The following is a 17,918-nucleotide window of genomic DNA, read 5'->3' as shown; positions in this document are numbered from 1 at the left end:
TCTCTCCATCCCCACTAATTATCTACATCTCATTTAAAGGTTTGTAGTCCAGCCCCAATATCCAGGTTTGCAGGTCTTTACAGTTGTCCCATCACATGGTAATCCAGGTTATTTTTGATGTGACCTCAAAAACTAATAATTAATATCCTTCTGTGGTAACCCATTGTACTTTTATATAGCTCTAATCCTGAGCAGAAAAACACTTTGGAGGTTTATATCTTGAGCCATAGTGCTACACTGTGAAGTTGGCAAATCAAATATAATAATGCCTTGAGTTGCTTCTTTTTGCCCCAAGTGCTTCCCAAACACCATCTCAATCCTCAGCCAATTCGCAACATCACATTACTCAAACTTAAGTTTTCTGAAGCAAGATCATGCTTTATCTGATTTGTTTGCTTGTGTATGTCCAGTATTTAGAACAATGTATGGGTAATATTAGGCACTCAAGATTTGCTGAATTTAAAGATATTTACTGTTGTTATCCCCATTGTACAGATGAAGAAACAGAGATTCACAGAGGTCAAACACTGCTACAAGCTGCAGGGATACTTTAATAAGATCCAAAGGAATAAAGCCATTATGAAGAGGGTACCATTTGTGTTCAAGAGGTTTTGCCTCATACCATACCACACCCCGAAGATGACTCTCCATTTGACCTGTTCTCATGAGGGACACAGCCAAGGTCTGTTGCTGGCGCTGAAGGAAGGTAGTGTCATAGTCTTAGAATGCCACAGACAATTGGGCAGTGGTTACTCAAAATAAAGAGTTTCTCAAGGGTCTTTTTAGAGCAGTAGATTGCATGAATAACTGTGGCCATGGAGGAGGCCTCTAATTATCTCACTTCTAACTGAAAATGGTAAAAGTGGTAAGAGAAGCAGAAGCCACATGATCAAAAATCACAAACTAAACAAGAGCAAAATGAAGACAACCCCTTCCCCAATCAAAATAAAACCCAGCCTACCCCATTAATCAAACAAGCAAAACCAACCCAACCCCAAATAAACAAATAACAAAAAAAGAATTGTTAGCAGGAACAATGGACAGGAATTTTCATGAGGGTTTGTTTTACATTTTCTCTGGAACAAACTGTACTGTTAGCCTGTGTATCCCTCATGGTACTTGTTGGAGCATTACTGTATGTCTGAATAATAATGTCCAATTTCAGTTGTCATTTTCTTTCTTGTAAACCCCAGTTTCTTTGCAAATTCACATCTTCCGCTGAACTCCACTGAATGAGAGAATATCATTCCTCTTACTTTGGCTTTTCCTGTTTTCCTTCTGAAGGCCCAAGTATCACAGTATTTTAGTTGACCAGGAGAAATATTTCTGATGAATGGAACATTTTCTTTGGTAAATGGACACCAAACACCAACTTAAAACCAACCAAATAAGTTTCTTTGGTAAAGTGGACATTAATGTCTTGGTTGGAATTAATTAAAAGAAAAAAATTAATTTTTTGCTGAGATCATTCCTTCCCTTTTAGCAATTTAAAAAGCAAAATTTATGAAGAGTTAAAATTTTTTAGATATTTCTACAGTGTCTTCTCCATGGTGAGGGTATACCAATGTTGTCAGAGCATAATCAACAATCAATAATAAATATCAACAAATACATAATCATTGCCTAACAATAAATAAATCTTGGCATGCAGTCCTCCAATAGAAAAATTCATTTCACAGTCAGAATTTCATAAACCTTGATTTCAAGTGCTGAAAAGAGAAGTTGACAAGTTTGAAAATGCCCTTCATTTAAAAATACAACATCTCAAGATACACAGAGACTCAATCAAGTTGGAAAACTACTGTCATAAAACAAAGTTCCACAGTAAGTCATTCTGGTTGACCAAATTGATGATTAAATTCTCAACAAAATCCGTTTAATTGGTGCATGTGTTGTGTCAGTTTTGTGAATTCACATGGTTGACACTAAATCAATGGCAGATTTAGAACACACTCTTCAGAAAATTGTTTAGCAGCATATAATTTCAGAATAAAACCAATCCCTTCTTCAGTTGTGTTTTATAAATAATTGCCTAGTTGCAGGCCCATAAGAGAGAAAATTGAGAGTACATCAACTATGCAAACTTGCCCTTTTGTGAATAGTATACATATCTTTAGATGTAAAGCTCCTCATCTTATTGTTCAGTGAGCAACACATTGGCATGACTGATTAGTGTGTCTGCAGGGAGGACTGAGCATGTGTGTGATGCACTAGCTACAATCCCCAGCATATTTGTTAGAGCTTTATAGACAAAAGCACATGAGAGCAAAGCACAGATACTCACTTGGTGTGGTTACATCACAATCATTTGGGCTTTTTCGCTGTTTAGAAGGATAGTAGCCAACCTAAATCCAAAGTGTTTTCCTTCCAGACATTAAAAACATGTTTGTTCCATGACCAATGAAGCCTTATGTGCCTACCTTACATATATATTTGGAAGGGGTAGTAGCTACCTTATGAGAAAAACTGCAACTGCCCTGCCCTGTCTTAGCCATGCTGAAATGATGGAACTCCACTAATAGTGCAACCTGGGTAAGTTATTTCACTCTTCAAGGCCTGCTTCCCCCTCTATGGAAGATGGGGAAGTGTTACAATATATCTGCTAAGGTCCTGAAATGTAATAAGCCTTTTGGAAATGCTTACCATTAGAGATGACATGGAAGCTACATCTCTAAAAAACGAAAGACATTGTAGCTTTTTGCCTCAAATGTAACCCAGGGTTTGGCTTCATTTTATGGATTTAAAGAAATACAGGGGGGTGAGGGCAGCATACATACCCCTTGATATCAAACTGTCTTTGTTTAGATCTATGAATCATTGCCACTGTAGATATAACTGTTGAACTGTATAAATATCTGTGCATGTTAATGTACAGAGGGCCTTATGATGAAGTAGAGAGATAGCAAAAAGGCGTTTTAGGGGACCAGGAAGATGAGGTACAGCCAGTTTAGCAGGGGAATTTGGCTGCAGTTGTGGATAGGGTTGTAGTGGTGATTATTGTTATCCAGGAATTTCCACCTATTTTCCTTTGAGCCCTTTATCTACCAGCACTTTTATAAAGTGCCTCATTGCCAGGACTTAGACTTACCAAAGATCTTCCTCTTCTCCACTAAGTCAAGTAGAAGTCATCTTACAGCAAAGCCATTCTGGTTCTTTTTGGCCAATAACAATTTTAGTGTTTATTTTCTTTTCCTCAGATACATGGGCAGATGTTGTTTCTGGGCATCTATGCAAAAGTGCATATAAGGCCAAACCACAAACATCTGTACCAGCCAGTTCATTTTTGTTAATAAAGAGATATTCTGTAGGTTCAAATAGATACCTGCTTTTCCTCCAACATGCCAGGCTTTTGGGTTTGGCTCTGTGACTTTGCACCCTCAGAGGTTCCTGCCAAAAGCTGTAACTTATAAAGTAGACCCATCTGATGACAAGTAACAAGATATTCTAAAATAGAATTGCCCCAATTCTGTAGTGCTGGAGCTGTCATTGATTTCTGGGTGCATTAACTAAACCATACAGGTGTTAAAAGTGTATCAGTGGAGGAATATGACAAGTTAATTCATGAAAAAATAAACTTGGCTCACCTAAGTGAATTTGGGGTGACTCAATTTTAATTTGTGAATGATGTTCAGTCTATCACATCTGCTTCAGAGGTCCTGGCTTCCTCTTGGTGATGAGAACTTTTACAGAATCTCCTTGAGTGTTGAGGTGGTAGATGAGACAATGAAGACCTCAAACCACAGAACCTAAGTAGAGTTACAGCCCTGCAGAAGTTTAGGAAGCCTTGTTCTTTTGAACAATGCTTAAAGAAATTTTTGCCATGGCAGCTGACCTTGCAATCAGTTGCACTTTATTACAATACCAGTAACTTCTGCAGTGTGGGTAAAATGGGATCTTGCTTATTAATAAGCTTTCCTCTGTTTGATCTTATTTAAAACACTCTGCTTCCTGTGTGTGTATGTGTGTGTGTGTGCTCGAGCACGCGTGCACATGTGCTTGCGTGTATGTGCACGTAAATTCTTTTTCATAGCAACTCTTTTGCTTTAATGTTGTTATCCTCATCTTTTTTTTTTTTACTTTTTTTTCAGTGCCTGTTTCTTAGCCTTTTGAAAACAGAGCAACTTTGACTATGTTTCATCAACATAAGCCTTTTGTTCTTGATAAGACCTAGGGTGAAAATATATGAAGCAGATACTATCACACTGTGGTAATCTGGTCAACTACTCGGGTACTATCAATATCCACCATTTCGACACACTCAATTTCCTCCCGGTTTTCAGGATTTTTCTTCTCTTTCCTTTTTTTCTTAGAGGGTGGCAGGAAAGTCAGTATCACAGGTAAAATGGCAAAGCAGTGAAAGAAGGTGACAAATGCTATTAAAAACAAGCACCTGAACAGTGTACAGGTCAGATTTGAAGGCACAGCTGCAAGAGGAAATAGACCAACAATATAACAGAGGTAACTCTGTAAAATAGCTACCCCATGCACTTCCAGGGCATTTTTTACCCATTTAGTTCTCGTAAAATCCTTTCCCAGAACGAATGTGGATAACAGTGGAGCACAATTGTCAATTGTGTAGTTAATTCCATAGATTAAGCATAGCACAGAAATGCAGTCCAGTTCGACCTTCCATAATGTCATGAAGCCTATCACTCCAAACTCCACAGATACAACTGTTAGAGTGATCCAGACATTAATCAGTGAATCTGCCACCAGGAATGCCGAGAAGAAGAGCAGGAACAAAGCACTGATGCAGGAGTTGTGCAGGGGGGCTCCCAGAGAGGAGGCATATCGATCCATGTACACAAAAGACGGATTAAAGACAATGAACTTCACCTTGGAGGTGACTGAAAGCCTCCTCAGGGTCTCCAAGAGATCATAGAGTTCTTCTCTGTTTGTTTCCATGGTCTTGGCCACCAAAAACATTCTAGAGGCCACTACATCAACCTCATCATTGTACTTTTTAGAGAAGATGATGTCCTCTTGAAAATGTGAAAATTGAGGAGCTTTCAGGAAAGAATTCCTTAACATGTCTGTGAAATTTTTCTTAGGCAAGTCAGTGGATACATTGAGTTTCCGAAGATAATTTAAATAGCTTTCAAACCAGGATATCCGCACAAACCCCTTAGTGTACTCTAGAACATCTTCTTGGACGCTAGAGTTCCAATATTCTATGGACTCATATATGTAAAACCCAATAACAGGACTGTAGTTGCTAAAGTACTTTTGCTGGGCAGTAGTGTACTCAATGGTTTGTGTTGCAGTTGCTACGATGTTACTAAGGTCTGACCCTTCACTGACCTGCAGATAGCCCATTAAGGCAAAGGAAATATAAATAAGGTAAAAGAGGACTACAAAAGGCTTGACATAGGTGTTGGTTATCCAGTCACAGTAATAGCGCTTGAGGAAACATACCAATAGGTGACTCTCATAAGTGTTTGCTTCCTCACCTTCAGCTGTGTCCTCACTGAATCTAGCTGTCAGAAGAAACCTATACCATGCTGGCTTCTCCTGCAATACCTCAGGCTTTGGAACTTTTCTACAGAATATACTATGCTGGTAATTATTTTCTATGTAGCCAGTGAACACAAGGCTGGAACCATAAAATGAGAGTACATAGAGGTAGTTGAAGAGGATTGCAATACAGGAATTGCAGCAGAAAATCCTGGCTGCCTCAATGTTCGTGAAAGGGCTGGCCCCTATGCCAAAGGTGACCAAGTACATGGCAGTGGTGAGAGAGAAGGAGAGCATGGAGTCTGCATAGACTTCTGCAGTTCGCTCTTTAACATGTTGGTCCTCTCTAGTTTTCCTCCACGAGGATAGCATTTCAAAAGTCCCATATAATCCATGACCTGAAGGGGCAGAAAAAGATCAGAGCAAAAGTTTTAACAAACAAATCTTTGTAAAGAGAGGTATTAATTAGACCATGGGAGCTTAATAAATCACAGTAAATATAACCAGCTTTAGTGGTAACAAGTTTGGAAATGCCAGGGACTCTTTCTGTGGGAAATAGACCTGTGTTTTAGAGAATCATACGTATTCTTTGATAGTCTCCTCTCTGATGGCTACAATAGCAGAGGTCTTCATAGTTCTCACTAGCCTAAGAAAGCTGTATGAACTTTTGCCAGCAGAAATCTGAGTAGATGCAGCCTATGCATTTTAAAAGATATATATATATATATATATATATATATATATATATATCTTTTAAAATTGGCCAAGCAGAGGTCTTTAGTGATAAAGAAAGAGGTACTGTATTTAGTTTAAGTATTGACAGGAAACTAAATCACAGTCTCTTTTTTTCTTCCCTAAATATCAGAACAGAAAGCAATAAATCTGAGAAACAGAGCAAAGCAAAATAAGTAGGAACAAGTTTGAGTGGAGAGTAAAGAAGAAAAATAAAGAAAAAAAAAACAAGATTCATGTGAAACCTCACTGCTGTTGCTAAAAATGACAATCGGATTTAAAGTATATTACCTGCATTTGTCTTTAGGAATTTTTTTCCACCAATTCTAGTTATCCACAGATAACATATCAAGTATACAGTGATTCTGCCAACTTCTTGATAATATTTGGCAGTGGCCTTTTGGTAACAACTTCCCTTAACTGCTTCAGGCTCTTGGCTTCCTGTTTAGGATTCCAGCAACATTGGGGTGGCATAGATGTGACTGCCCATGTTGTAGTTGGATTATGCTTCTGCACCTCTTCTGGTTGGAACCAGATACTTCCTTGCTGTACCTTCCTGAACTTCTAAGCTACATTAAAAACCCTGCCAAAATGACCCATCATGGCTTCTGATAACTCCTATCTTGGCACTGGGATAGAAGATGTAATTGTCTGTTTCTACACCTTGGCAAATTCAGTCTCATTATTGAGGATAACACTTTACTCTGGTGTGATAGACTTGTTTTGAAAAAAAAAAGAAATTTAATATATGCAGCCATGTATAATGTGAGTGAAGTGAGTCACCATTATTTTGTGTGCAAAATAACTGAGCATATGTCTCACCTTGCACCCAGGCTGGTATTTATATTCTTATTGTAAAGTCCTGACCTCAAACATGAGTATCTATTACATAGTAATTATATTGGCCTGTTTCCTCTGAAGGATTTGGAATTCATCTTAATTTATTAGACATCATTTTACAGCTGCTTTTAGAGGTCAGGCCAAGACTTTAGATTTGATTACTAGTACCATGGCCCCTATTAAATCAGAGCACCTAACTTCCCCAGATATGAAGTGAAAGTGTATTTGTTGACTGGCATTTTGCTGTTAATTATGTTTTAGGCAGTTAACAATGTCTAGTCTCAAGAGGGAAAACTAGTTATTAAACCTGTTTCCAGTTTTCTTTGGATGGACTGACCAGCCTTTGATTAAAAGCAAACTAATCTTTGTCAGTAATAAGAAGACTAATACCTATGAGACATCAGTGCCCTGGGGAAATAATACTTGACCATTTTATCTGGGACCATGATGAACAAGTAAGCTTTGGAAGGTAAACACACCTCAAGAGTTGCTGGAAAGTGCAAATAGTTTTCTAGAGTATTTACTTGCTGCAAACAAAAATACTTCAAAATAGGACTTTAGTACTGAGTATTTAAATATGGCAAGGAACTAAAGATCATATAGCAGAATTAGAGTTAATCCTATAGTAGAATTTTACTGAAAATTAAAACTGATTATGAAATTAAATATAAATTAAAAATAAAATTAGTGTGATATTTTATAATGGTATTATCTGACTCTGACACTTGTTGGACAATACAATAGTACACCATTTCTTAGTGTACTGTTGAATAACCATAGGAACTGAATGAGAAAAGTACTTTAAATTAACAGAGCAAAAAGATAATAAGTAAGGTTCAGGTTGAAAATAATCACACTCAAGGAAAGATGAAAATACATGAGTTCCTTTGCTGTCTTTTAAATGCCCATTGTATATAGTTTGATCATTTTCATTAAGTCCCAAGTCTTTTTGCATATGTTTTTGGCTCAAGGGGCACTTTCAAAGAGAAAATTTTAATTTTGTTCTCAGGGGGCTCTTGGAAACCTCTCCCCTCTCCTCCCCTTCTCTAACCCTCCCCTCTCCTCCTTTCTCTGTATGTGTAAGTCCTCCCAGAGGTCAGAGAAGGCAGTGAGAAACTATTCGATCTGATCACTCATTTGTTGCTAGTTATCAGTGGCCTTTCTGTCACTACTCCTGGTAGGCTAGAACCTTGTTTCTCAAGCCACACCTGTCAATCAGATTCCTGTGCTCTCACTCCAAATTGTAATTGTATAATCTCAAAGGAGTCCTTGAATTTCTGGGATAATTGCTGATCCCTAACTCTTTTCTACACTGCAGTCAGAAAAGGGAGAGATGAGTGCCAAGAGAGTTACAGGCACCTCTTAGGGATTTGTTAGCAGCCTGGAGTGCCTGGCTGGCACTAGACTCAGGTTACAGCTTTATGTTTATGCTTAAGAGGTTGGCCTATTATCTTAAAGGAAAGATAAATTGTGGGAACCCTGTTTCCTGGCGTGGACTCAAGGAGAAACACACTCTAAGAGCCCATAAAACACCCGCGAAATTCCTTCTATGTCCAGAATTACAGTTGAGTTTCCTTTAGTTTTGACATTAAAAGGTATAGTTTTAATTACAAATTGCCTTGGGACAGTGGTCTATGAAAGCAGCTTCTCTTAATTTGGGGAAACTGGGACAGAAAATGGGGCTACCTGAAGAGTAATTAGGACCATTTCACCACACAGTAACATCTTTTCGTTCCCTTGCCAGCCAGTCCTGGCTTTATCATTTACTGCTGCTACTCTAGCAGTAAATTGGGCAAGTTAGAGTTAGGGAAATGTGGAGGGGTGGCTTTTTATAGTATCCATTCCATTCCACTTTCTTCTCACATGGGTCAGTCCCTTCTTTAGCTCTCTTAGGAACCTTGGAGGCCAAATCTTACAGGGTGTAGTCTAAAGTACTGCCTATGGACTGAAGACATTTTTTTCTGAGGTTTGAGTATTATTTTCTTCATTAAAAAAAGGAGAAAACGTATTGTTGTTTGCTTTGTGTTAAATTTAAAGCACTGTCTGGTGCTGGCAAGGTGGCTTGTCAGTAAAGGTGTCTACCAGCAAGCCTGGTGACCAAGTTCAGTCTCCAGAACTCATGTGGTAGAAAGAGAGAACTGAGTGACATAAGTCATCTTCAGACTTTCACATGCTTGCTGTAGCTGCCTTGGGAGATTAAAAACAACCCGGAAACCTCTGGCTAGACCCCAGAGAAGAGCTTGGGTTAAGATGAGATTTGATTTGTGAGTATGCCTGAAAGTCACCTTAAGTGACTGGAAGATGTGTGTGTGTGTGTGTGTGTGTGTGTGTGTGTGTGTGTGTGTGTGTGTGTGTGTGTGTGTGTGTGTACTTCCAGGGTTTGGAACTAATGAAGAGAAACAGCAGCACAGATGATAAATAACACTAATGGTAGAAGAAACTCAGCTAGCTAATCCTCCAGTCACTTAGGATGACTTTCAGGCATACTCACAGATTAAATCTCACTTTCACCCAAGCTCTTTTCTGGGGTACAGCCAAAGCCTTCAAGGTTGTTTATAATCTACCAAGGAAGGAATTCACTAGCAAATAGTTGAGAGTTAACTCTATCCAGTAGATATGCTTCTAGAAACTTGTTCATAAAGTGAATCATGTTTTAAATTTATTTAATACTTTTCTATGAGAGACCTTCTGGGAGATTTGGTTTTGCTTGCTTGCTTTGTCAAAGACTAATCATAAGGACTGATCTCTTTTGTACTAAACTAAAAACTAAAAAAGTTTAGTTTTTCCCTATGCCCAGATTTCCCTTCTTCCCCAGTCTTCAAAGACCAGCAAAGCGACTGACTGATGCCTTTGAATGCTCATATTTGAATCCCTTCCCTACTAGCAGCATTTCCTCAGCTTGAGTTCCTTGAGGAATAGTGAGAAGATGAGTTACACTGAGATGGCTTACTGGGAGATCATCTTTAAGGTCTAGTATGAAACCATGTAATGTTGTGAGAAAACAAAGTCACTTAGAACTGTGTAGTGCCAAATTTCATGTATGGAAACAAAACAAGTATAGTCATCTAAAAAATCCATAGATTACAATGGATGAATAAATTCTACTAAAAACATATTTTACTCTTAGATGAATTTCACTAAGTAACTTGTGTTTATAAAGTGCTGTTCTTTCATGGTATCTGCAAAAGTTCATAATTTTTGTTGTTTCAAAAAGAAATCTCAAGCATATATATTTCTGGATTGAGTAACACCTGTTTTCAGAGAGAAGTTAATTAATGGGGTTACATTTAAAATTTGTCAGTTATAAACATTTACTTTACAATATGAATTGTTTGGCTTATTCCAGCCTGCTTTGTCTCACAGTTAAGAGTAAGAGTAAAAGTGTACTCTACTTAAGTAAAGACAGATACTTATATCAGGGAGAGATGTATGCATCTTAGTCTTTCGACTAGAGACTTGATATGTACTAGTGATTCTAATCACAACAAAGGGTTTGAATCTGAGAAATAATTTTCCTTTGGTAGATAACTGTATAAGAAAGTCTAATAAATTATTTTGCTAATAGACCTTCTTTATTTAAAGATAGAGTATGTAGATATTATATGTAAATAAACTAGAATATTTAGATATTTATATTTAAATACATTACATGAAACCAGTATATATAAATAGGGTCCACAATATTTACTGTGGCCATTGTGTAGTATCTTTTCACATGAAAACACATGTAATATATAAATGCAAGTATTTGTGGTATATCCTATTTAAGCATATTTTAATATTTATATATAAAATATTTGAATATAGGCAGAGAGATATCTGTTTTTAAATATTCAAAAATAAGCACTGTTAAATAATATTAATGTTAATTAATTCTAATATATATAATATAAAGTAATTCTACACTATATATGATATCTGCTATAGGTAATGTTATTTGTAATATATTATGCACACAAATCACACCTTTATGCACATATAAAGTAAACAGTGGGCTGATGAGGAATTTATTTACCAATAAGGCAGAGAAATGTTAGTGCTGCTATATTGATGCAGAGAACATTCTAGAAAGCTATTGACATTCCTAGCTAATAATATAGTAAAGTTTAAGTGAACAGCAAAAGTTCTTTCACAATGACTGTGATTCAACTTACACAGTAAGCTCCTGTTGACCCATCTGAATCATTTTGCAATTTTCTGATATTCTAGTACAAATAGAAACTAGGTGTTTTTCCTTATGGTCTGCTATTCCAAGCTCAGTATTGACTGCTCTCCCATTCTTCAGATGAGACTAAGTCATCAGATTACCCAGAGTTTACCTAGGAGACCTGTATCAAGAGTATAGCTCCCTTACTCAGATGAGTTCTGCCTTCTCTAATCCGTGACCCTAGTCACAGATTATGGCGAGGAGTATATCAATAAATTCGTTTTGTTCTACTTCCACCCTATTTTTCCACCTTCCTTTTACAATAATATGACTGATAAGAACTAATCACAAAATTAGATTCCATATCTCTATAAATTATACAATTATAGACCATTATTTAAAGGGTAAAAAACAACCTTGAAAATATTGTATGGAATTATTCTCTTGTTTTGAAATATTTAATTTATTATTATTATTATTATTATTATTATTATTATTATTATTGTGTGTGTTTGTGTCTGAAAAGGTCAGAAGAAAATATCAGTAGTTGCAGCTGCCCAATTTGTGGGCTGGGAACTGAATTCCAGTTCTCTGCAAGAACATCAAGAGCTCTTAACTATTGAGTCATTTCTTCAGGCCTGGAATTATTCATTTATTTAAAATCAGGTGGACAAAAGAAATATGAGAAACAAAATCTTAATAAGTGGTTTGTTTTAGGAACTACTAAAACTCTTAACTATTTAAATCTAAACTAAGTATTTCCATATTATTCCATATTTCTACTCTCTCATATAGATTGTCATATTGCTGCAAATACCATATTTCTTCTGTAATGTGTTATGTTGAATTATATGAAATTACCATTTTTATCGTTCTGATATCATTGGGTATTGGTGTCAGTTTTCTAGGTAAAAGATGGTTGGATATTGTTACTATCCAGACGATATTTTTCCCTCATGTTTCTAATGATGTAGGAATCTATTAGAATATAAAAAAAACCTTTCAAGATTGTTTAAACTGAGAGTATAAATAATTAAGGAATAAATCTTTTCAGTCATGAATAACCTTCTTACACAATTTAGTGTAACCCTTTTATGGGCCACATTCATTGTTATCACACTTCAAGTGGTATCAGTGAGAACAAACCCTTAAAGAACTAAAGTTAATCTTTGGTTCCTGTTAAAAATTCAGATAATCTTAGAATTATCTGCCACTGTAAGAAGACAACTTTTCTGATATTATTTCCCTCTTAGCACTTAATATACATTCTATTTCTCATTCAAATCTCTGAAACTGTAAAGTCTGGTTAGATAAGTCATATAAGTGCTGTGTTCCCCACTCGTTAGATAATTTAGAAGAGAGCACCCTGGACTTGACATTTGACCTCTTCAAAATTGAAGAGTATTTTTCATCTCGTCCAGTCTCCAGGGCTCTTGAATCTCAACAAAGGTAAAGTGACCTTTGTAAGTTAAAATGCTGCATGGAAATTGATATCTAAACTATCTTTCACAATGGCTTCAATTCTCTTTTATGTGCATGGAATGTATATGAGAAACAAACTTCTTATATGGATAAGAAATAAAACCTTCCTCTGTTCCTTCTACACTCTCCAATGTTCTACTCCTTTCCTGACTTGTGTATAATAAGCAAAGCTGCACGAATAAGTACCACACCTGTAGAGAGTTGGAACATATAAAACTGATGCCAACTTCTTAAATCATCCTCACCTGGACAACCATATATAAATCTTCATTCTTTAGATGATATTCTATAATAGATTAAAGTGATGTTTACAAATACTAATACCTCACTACCTGACATTAATATAACCAACTAAGTTCTTCCCTAAATTCTAGCAACTAAAAAATGACAATAAGCATTTATAATACCGTAGACCTTTGAGGATTTCAGTGTTAGATAAACTACCCTGACTCATCTGGATAGAGGTTATGGCAAAATTGGAAATGTCTAATATGCAGACACTGATGAAAAACATTCTAAATCATGAGGTATTTATGCTTACATCATTGCCAAGCTGATTCATCTGTGTAGGATATATTCTTTTTGCCAGAGATATCATGTATCATCTTAGCTAGAAACATACAATCACATCCCATTATGATAAATTCTCAGCGTTTATTCAAATTCCTTCCTCTGGTGGAATCTTGTCAAGTTAATACTGCTTAACACATGTGGTCTTAAAATTTTCCATTGTAAATCAACTGCCATTTTGGCATTTGTCTGGATATGGCCTTACATGACCGCGGTCACACTAAGAATGTTGAGTTTGTTGAATTTGAAATTTACAATACTTGACAAATAATAGATTTTTTAATAACCAAGGAGACTCCTGCATTCAATATTTTATGAAACATTTTTCTTCTAAATGATTTGATTTGATATAGTTTTACATGACAAACTGAATCAAGAAGTTTTTTTTAAATAACTTGATTTGGTTAAATATAAATAAAAAATACTTTAATAGACAACAAATTACTAGACAGCTAATTTCTGTGTAGTACAAAGCTCTTAGCACTGCATTTATTCTTGGTCTTCTGAAATGTTTACTGTTAATTTAGGACTAGTCATCAATAAACCGAACTAAACTCTGGTCTTGAGTATATTCATGAATTTGTTCTTGCTTATATTTCATTTTACAATCATCCTCGAAGGATGAAGAGTTTATCTGAGAAATCCAGAAGGGCAAGCATCCTAAATCCAGGCATTGTTAGCTTTATGAGCATATTAAACACACATTACATCGTGCAAAGTCTTTATTGCAAATGGGCCTTAGCCACTAAAATGTGTAGTTTCCTTTCATGTTGTGACTAAACAATTTGAAAACCGTATGGGCTGAAATGTACAGAAAGGTTGCACGCTGATTGTCAGCAGGAAAAACTGCCATCAAATATCAATGCAGGGAACATTCCTCACAAATCCCAAACAAGAAAGGGAGGACTGGGCACCTGTCCTGCTTGTTCTCTTTTTCTGCAAATGCCTGTTTGTCTACCGTTGTGGTGCTTGTTTTGTTTTGTTTTCTGAATTAAATTCTGAGGTAAAGTTCAGTGATAGTCTCTGGGGAATTGTGGAACTACTTAACCATTTCTGGACTCACTTTTTAAAGACACTCCTCTCTAAGGCCATCATTTCATCCTAACATCACTCACATCCCCTACTGTATCAATATTATCTGATATATTATTTTGTATTGTGTGTCTCTCTCTCTCTCTCTCTCTCTCTCTATATATATATATATATATATATATATATATATATATATATATATATATAATATTCACTTATAATGAATACCTAAACTATTGTTAAAAATACAAAATAAATGTGGAGAAATATTAAAGATTCTAATTAATTTTATTTTGTACAGTTTCAAGAAGTTTTGAATATCTTCAGTTCATTATACTTAATAAAATCAGGTTTGAATGTTGTTACTTTACAATTAATTCGAAGAAGCTTTAAATACTGTAATTCATTTTCCTTATTTTCATTAATTTTAAGAAGCTTTAAATATTATAATGTTCTTTGTGATCATTGGTAATAGGTTGGAGTACCAGAAAGCCACTCTCAGTTCTTTCCCAAGCTCTCACACCCTTTTTTGTCACCTTAAGAACCTTTGTACCTCCCTTCAGTTCCCAACCTATTTCTTATTCTTGTTTATCTTCATCTTGCAAAAGCAACAACAGAACCACTATTTTTAAAATGAAAAGTTAAAAAAAAAAATCCAAGCACTCAAGCATGTGACTAATCATGAGCAACACATCTTAATTTAAACCTGACTCACCTCTCCGAGGAAGTTACTAATACTCAGTCCTCCCCACTCTTTGAGGAACTGCCTTGGATTCCACAATTGACCTACACATTCTTGGAGTCAGTTTAACGGGGGAGGTTGCGCTGCCTTCTTATCAGCCTGGGTGCAGACTGTAGTAAGGCAGCTTTCTTCTGTTGTTTTCAAGAGTGACAACTAAATTGATCTGGCAGATTCTCTGACTGCTTGGCCTCTCCACAGTGCCTTGCTTTCCGCAAAAGCTACTAGTATATGTTTATTGACTAGGTCTCAATTCGCATAGGTCACAGAGTATTGAGGGCAGAATGCAGCTCCACCAGCCCTGCTTATCATTTAACTGTAATTCAGGAGCGATTTCTTAGGAAAATTTTGTGTTTTACTGCTACTCTAACTAACATGGCATAAGGCGTAGCAATGAAATAAATTGTGGTGACTTGCCAGCCTACAACAACAGAAAACCACAACTGTCTTGTGTTGTGATATCCGATCCCAAGTGACATTTTAATTTTGGTAGATGAATTGATGAGTAGTTGCCACAGTAAGCAGAGTGACCTCATTTAATCTTTGGCTCACAGGAACTTCACCTCCGAGTGTACTAGACGAGTCAGTCATCTTCAGTAGCAGGCAGGCAGAACAGCTAATGCTCTGAACCCTGTGACTTTGTTTTGAGCATTAACTCTATTAAGGAATTCCTGATGTTCTTCTGCAGTTAAAAACTCTGGAAGAACCCCATGACCACCACTCTAAGATGTTAACACCAAGATTAATTTTAAAAAAATTCCTTGCTACCGATATTTCACAGGATGCTTTCCAAGTTCTTGTTTACGTATCACATCCTTTTGTGTGATGCTCACATCTACTCTGTTCATTAATAGATGGAAAAAGGAAGCACAGTAGCTGAACACACTAGCCATTCCATTTGCAATTCTAAAACTCCCTGAAGGCTTCTCACCACAGTCACCTGGGGAGTTTCTTTAGCTGCAGGGGGAAAGTGCAGAGGGGTTAACTATTCAGGGGAGCAGCTCTCAGTGAATTTCATCCAGGGCTTCTGTGTAAATAGCCCAGCTTCCTCATTCTTCAGGGAGGATCTCTCTGAGGAGGACCTACCTAATCTTCTAAAGGTCTGGGGTGGGGGCTGATCTACCAGTACCCACAGAAGTACTCTAACATCCTCAGGGCTGTCTGCCTTCCTGGCTCACCTGTTTCATCCCCACACTGGCTCTACTAGAGTTTTTCTCCTAAATAAACTACTTGCATCTGCATCCCCTACTTAGGACTGATTTAAGGAAACACACCACAGCACACTAGAGCACAGACAAGATTGGTATTTGCCTAATACTACAGAGTGATTAAATGTAGAAACACAGCTAGCTAGAGCCAAACCCTTTGACTTTCCGGCATTTGTACCAGATTAGATTGCTCCTTGGTGATGACTAGTATTTGATAGAACTCATTCCAGGCATTCTCAGCAAAATGAAAACACTATAACTGAAAAAAAAATTATTAAATGTGTCTTCGAGAAAACTAGTTACTATCATCAATAGAAAACAAACAACAAAAACAAGGAAAAGAAAAGGCAAGGCAGTAATTACCTAGCATGACGAAAGGGACTCCCAGGAAGGTGGAATTGTATTTCCCACCAGTAAGATTGATGATTCCAGCTGCAGTGAGAGTGGCAAGGCTTATGGTCACCAATCCAAGTAGGCCTAACCAGGGTTTGCTGCGGACACAGTCCTGCATAGAGCAGCAGAGGATGGCCATGGTGACTACCAGAATCAGGCTGGTGACCAGGTAACGTTCTGATACACGGCTGGTCTTCTGGAAATCTTCCCTCAGCGATGCGGATGTGTACGGGTATATTTTGACTTTACTGTTGGATTTCTGGAATAGTTTGACAGTGTCACAGAAGCTGGACTCCCACCTCTCAGCTACCATGTCATTGAGACTGTTGATTGACTGCAGATAGTAAGTGAGCTGAATGGCCTCCGCAGATTTCACCCGATCCTTGCTGTGTACAGTGACACCTCCAAGTTGGTGCCCGTTATAGACAGCCCTTCCATCCTTTAAGTGAGTGATCGGATATGTGATAGCAAAATTGGTCCGATTAGTGGCCCGAGCATTCTTTAGCTCTTCCAGGACATGTACTATGTCATCCACAATGCAAGTCTTATCATTATTCAGGACACATATGTGGGCAAACGTATAGTTAAAGCCAGGCCTTGGAACCTGGATCTTGGTTACAGCAGTATGCAACTATGGGAGAGAAAAACAACAGTTAGTTTTTTTTTTTTAAATGAACAAGTAGACATTAATAAATAACATTACCTCCAGAGATTAAAATGTTTCTTCTTTTTTGGGAAAGAGAAATTCATTGTTCCATCTCTAAGACAGAGAGTTTAAGTAAATTGTTTTGCCCATAGGCCACCGATAGGTAGTAGAGATGTAAGACATACATTAGATCAGTAGTTTTCACAGTGTGTGGCTCCCAGTCTAGCAGCATCAACCCAAAAGCTTATCAGAAATGCAAATTCTTAGGTCCTATTCCAGAACTGAGAAATCAGATTTTCTGGAGTACAACCTATATAGACCTTCTGAGAGATCCTAATGGTGCTAACATTTGAGAAGTATTGCATTTAAGTACCAATATTACTTCTATGTTCTCTTTATTTGTGACCAAAATGGTCTATAATGTTTGCAAATCTTACACAGGTCTCTTGTTTATTATTTTTCTTGGAAGCACGATGTAACAAGTCAATGAAGGTGCAGTTCTGAATGCAGAGGTCTTCTGAAGGCTAGTCCCTTACTGCCAATTTGCAGGGCAGCTTAATAAGCTTATCCAATTACTTCCTACTATAAAAGTCAAGAAGTTTACCTTGATAGCTGTGCTGTTTTAGTTTTATGTCAATTTGACACAATTGAGGGTTATCAGCAAGGAGGAAACCT

General features: G+C 36.9%; 1 protein-coding gene across 1 annotated transcript in view; it reads right to left on the bottom strand.

Annotated features, from left to right (window-relative positions):
- Positions 1-531: 531 nt before the first annotated feature.
- The window catches only part of Ptchd1 (patched domain containing 1), a 55,189-nt gene continuing 37,802 nt past the window's right edge, over positions 532-17,918 (bottom strand). The window contains exons 2-3 of the mRNA XM_028873206.2: positions 16,568-17,228; positions 532-5,852 (exon numbers count right to left, since the gene is read on the bottom strand). Of these exons, the coding sequence (XP_028729039.1) occupies positions 4,198-5,852; positions 16,568-17,228 (2,316 nt within the window). The 3' untranslated portion in view covers positions 532-4,197. The remainder of the gene's footprint in view (positions 5,853-16,567; positions 17,229-17,918) is intronic.

The sequence above is a fragment of the Peromyscus leucopus genome, chromosome X (genome assembly GCF_004664715.2).
Source record: "Peromyscus leucopus breed LL Stock chromosome X, UCI_PerLeu_2.1, whole genome shotgun sequence".
In the NCBI taxonomy this organism is placed as follows: domain Eukaryota; kingdom Metazoa; phylum Chordata; class Mammalia; order Rodentia; family Cricetidae; genus Peromyscus; species Peromyscus leucopus.
The sequence above is the reverse complement of the archived record's forward strand: the minus strand, read 5'-3'. Positions and strand labels throughout refer to the sequence as shown.